This window comes from Lycium barbarum, chromosome 1 (genome assembly GCF_019175385.1).
Source record: "Lycium barbarum isolate Lr01 chromosome 1, ASM1917538v2, whole genome shotgun sequence".
Taxonomy (NCBI): Eukaryota; Viridiplantae; Streptophyta; class Magnoliopsida; order Solanales; family Solanaceae; genus Lycium; species Lycium barbarum.
In genome coordinates this window covers 160,923,141-160,926,502 of record NC_083337.1, presented here as the reverse complement: position 1 = coordinate 160,926,502, position 3,362 = coordinate 160,923,141, and the positions used below count along the sequence as shown (strand labels likewise).

Genomic DNA, 3,362 nt, shown 5'->3' with positions numbered 1-3,362 from the left:
GTAAATTATTCCAATTCGGGCAAAAGGCCTAACTTCTGGAGAATCCCAGCAGAGTAACACGAAAAATCGTAAGACAAAGTTTCATAGCAAACTATGTCTATTCAGGGTAAAATTATGCCTTAAGGCATAGTTTTTATATAGTAGAAGTTATGCCTTAAGGTATAACTTTACCCCTTATCCAGCATAGTTATGTAGGATAGTACATAGGCCTAACTTTTGCCTGAATATGCATAATTTGCTATGAAATTCTGACTTGCGATTTTTTTTTTTTTTAATTGCTTCTGCTGGAGTTCGAACGCAAATCTCTGATATCATAGACCATCGAGTAAGGATACTTTGGCCAATTAGTTTCATTAAATAAGAAGTAGAAGCAAAAATTAAAGACCACCTATTTGAGAGGCAAAAATTAAATACCACTACGAAGGGCAATCCGCCCAATTAATTGAAAGGGAAATACTTCCCCCAATTAGCAGATTGATTATTCTTCTTCTTCTTTTAAAAAAAGAACAAAATGCCATAACTCAACAACCTCAAATAAATTAACAACAACAATAACAACAGTAGTATATTTCCATCATACTTATTGAGACAAGTACACATAATATTATTGCATCTTAAGATCAACACAAACAAGGAAATCATTAAACATCTCATAAAATTAACCAACAAGACTTGAGGTTTACCCAGAACTCGGGTTCCTTAGTTTACAAAAAGAGACTCGAGGTTTATTCACTAATTATTTGTTGCACCAAAAGTGTCTTCATTTGCGATGGAATGATGTGATAATGGTGAGAGCAGCCATGACAATACATCCAGCAAAAAGTGGACCAGTTGCTAAATTACCCCTATCAAAAAACTTTTGGCTCTCGGTCCTTAATTCTTCATATGCATCAATCCCAGATGATTCAATATTGTCTACAAATCCATTTAGGTAACGTTTGAGTTCATAACTGACACCATAACCCATACCAACTCCACTTGCCATGAAGCAAGTTAACGCCTGCCAATTTTCATTCACAAACTTTGTAATTATCCACTCAATTCGTTGGATCATTCACTAGCTAATTAGAATAATGAACTCATGTATTTAAAAAAAATTACAAAAAGGGCTCAAAAGCTTAGTTTATGAGGTGAGAACTGTCAAGACACATAAGGAGATCAAACATCAAATATATATATATATATATATATATAACAACTAATGTGGGACTCTGACACCCCATATATATATATGCTAGCTCAGGCAGAGATTTTTTACTAAGAAGATTCAAAATATAAAAGAAAGTCAACATACAAAGAAGTCAACTAGCCAATGGGTTTCAACATCTATTACATATACCTAATATTAAATTTTGGGCCTAACTCAACCCAAAAGTTAACTCATAAGTTAGAAGATTGCTCAATAACATGAGGAGACCAAACACCCATTCATTGCCAATGTGGAGCTCTTACCATTTCTTTCTTTACTATAGTTTTCAAACTGGTCTTTAATTTCTATTTTATCAACTACTTTTATTAGTTAAGTCAAACTTACTCCGTCTAATGTTAGATAGGTAGTAAAAATTCAGAGTATGATGGTTGAATTAATTAATTAGTTCATTCAGATTTGTAAACGTATTATACTCACGAGAGAGTTAAAAGAAATAATAACTTGAGAATAATTTGTTGCCTACTTAATTTAATTTGCAGTGAGTTACTTGTGTAATGAAATAGAGATGCAGAAGCAAACCTTATCTACGTAGAAATCCAACATGCCAAGGAACCTGCCATAAATAAATTTCTCTCCTGTCATGGCATAATAAATTGCGAAAGGTAGCCGAATCAATGAGTACGCACATACAACAACTGCTGCTGCTAGTACATACCTGCATAAGATTTACATGTTAATTACAACGAGCAGTGTCTTTAATTTTACAGGATTTTTTATAAGTGATATCGATATTTAAAAAAGTAAATAAATGAATAAATTATCATAACAACATCATATTTTAGCGAGAAATTCAAATACACCACTACAGACTCTCCTCGAAGAGTTTTCAATTTTTTGAAACGTATCCATAATAAAATCATTGAAAATATTAATAAATATTTCTTTTTCTATATATGCAATAACAAAGAATTCAATTTCTTTACACAGAAGGTATATTTTACACTATCAGTGATAACTACATATTACCGTCCATGAAATGGGATTATGTGACCTCAAACAACTATAAAACATGTTGGCTAAAGATTTTTTTTTTTTTTTAATATTGTTAGCATATGTATAGGTTAACTCCCCGATAAAAATCAGAGTGGTAACATTTTACTTTCACTCAAGAATGTATATATGTTGGTACCAGCATAAACCCCACTCCTCAATTAATTCTGGTAATTAGAGCAAAAAGTAGAATAGAATTTCACCTGTAGGCCTTAATGTCACTGTATTTGGTTTTCTCGCCTCCACTAAGTTCGAAGCTGTTGGTAATCATGAGTGGAATCGTACCAGCTGACAACAACATAGTAAGAAATCTAAGAACAAGGAGTGCCATAGCCCTTGGTGTTTCCATTCTTGCCCTTAATTTTCTTCTGTTTTAGTTATCTTGAGAGAATAATTCTAATATCTCGAGATACAGATATTTAGATGGCAGAGAGAGCAACCTTTTATACGTTGGACTAGAACTAAACCAGTCTTCATTATCGCGTCCAAGATTCTTGTCTGAATTCGATCGTGTTTGTGTTATGGTCAGTAGTACTATATAGATGAAATTTCCATTATCATTTCACAATTATGTTTTTTTCTGATATATACCATAACTATGCAATAATTATATGTCAATGATTTAGGGAGATAATGCTTCTCTTTTTGGATTTGAGCAAGTCTTTTGCCTGGGAAACTTCTCTTTTGGATTTAATCGTTACTACTTGGTAAGTCACCCTTAACTTTATCTTTGATGATTGGGGTTTATAGGATTACATATCTATTTTCCCCCCTTTTCCCTCATCAAATACATATTTAGACAAATTATATATTGCAACTGATGTCTCGTGCTATGTAACTTAACAACTAAATCTCCATTTCATGCTAGCTAGTTGGGCTATGGTATATGAATTGTATTAGTTTCATTTAGTAAATCTTTCAAGACAATTTCATTGTATATGACTTGTCTATCTTTAATGTGTGCACTTGCGCCTTTTGTCCAATATAATCATTTTTAATTTTGTGTAATTTTATATGACTGCAAATTCATCTTAACATTTGCATTCTTGCAACCGTCACCTATAAATATATTGGACTTTAGAATCCGACATTCATTCTCATTGAACATCCTCATCCTTTTAGTCCAATTCCTCGAAGCATGTCAATTTAAAGAAGCTGACTG

At 32.5% G+C, this 3,362-nt stretch overlaps 1 protein-coding gene across 1 annotated transcript; it reads right to left on the bottom strand.

The window, feature by feature from the left end:
- Positions 1-539: 539 nt before the first annotated feature.
- LOC132602318 (CASP-like protein 4D1) lies at positions 540-2,633 on the bottom strand. The gene is made up of 3 exons (XM_060315219.1): positions 2,404-2,633; positions 1,730-1,865; positions 540-1,000 (listed from the first exon to the last, which is right to left on the bottom strand). Exons 1-3 carry the CDS (start codon positions 2,547-2,549, stop codon positions 761-763), a joined length of 522 nt encoding a protein of 173 aa, XP_060171202.1. The 5' UTR covers positions 2,550-2,633; the 3' UTR covers positions 540-760.
- Positions 2,634-3,362: the final 729 nt, after the last annotated feature.

Coding starts and splice junctions, on each gene's coding strand:
- LOC132602318 (XM_060315219.1), bottom strand. CDS start 2,549: ATGGAAACACCAAGGGCTATGGCACTCCTTGTTCTTAGATTTCTTACT. Junction 1,866..2,403: donor AGTGACATTAAGGCCTACAG/GTGAAATTCTAT, acceptor AATCTTATGCAG/GTATGTACTAGCAGCAGCAG. Junction 1,001..1,729: donor TGGATTTCTACGTAGATAAG/GTTTGCTTCTGC, acceptor GAAAATTGGCAG/GCGTTAACTTGCTTCATGGC.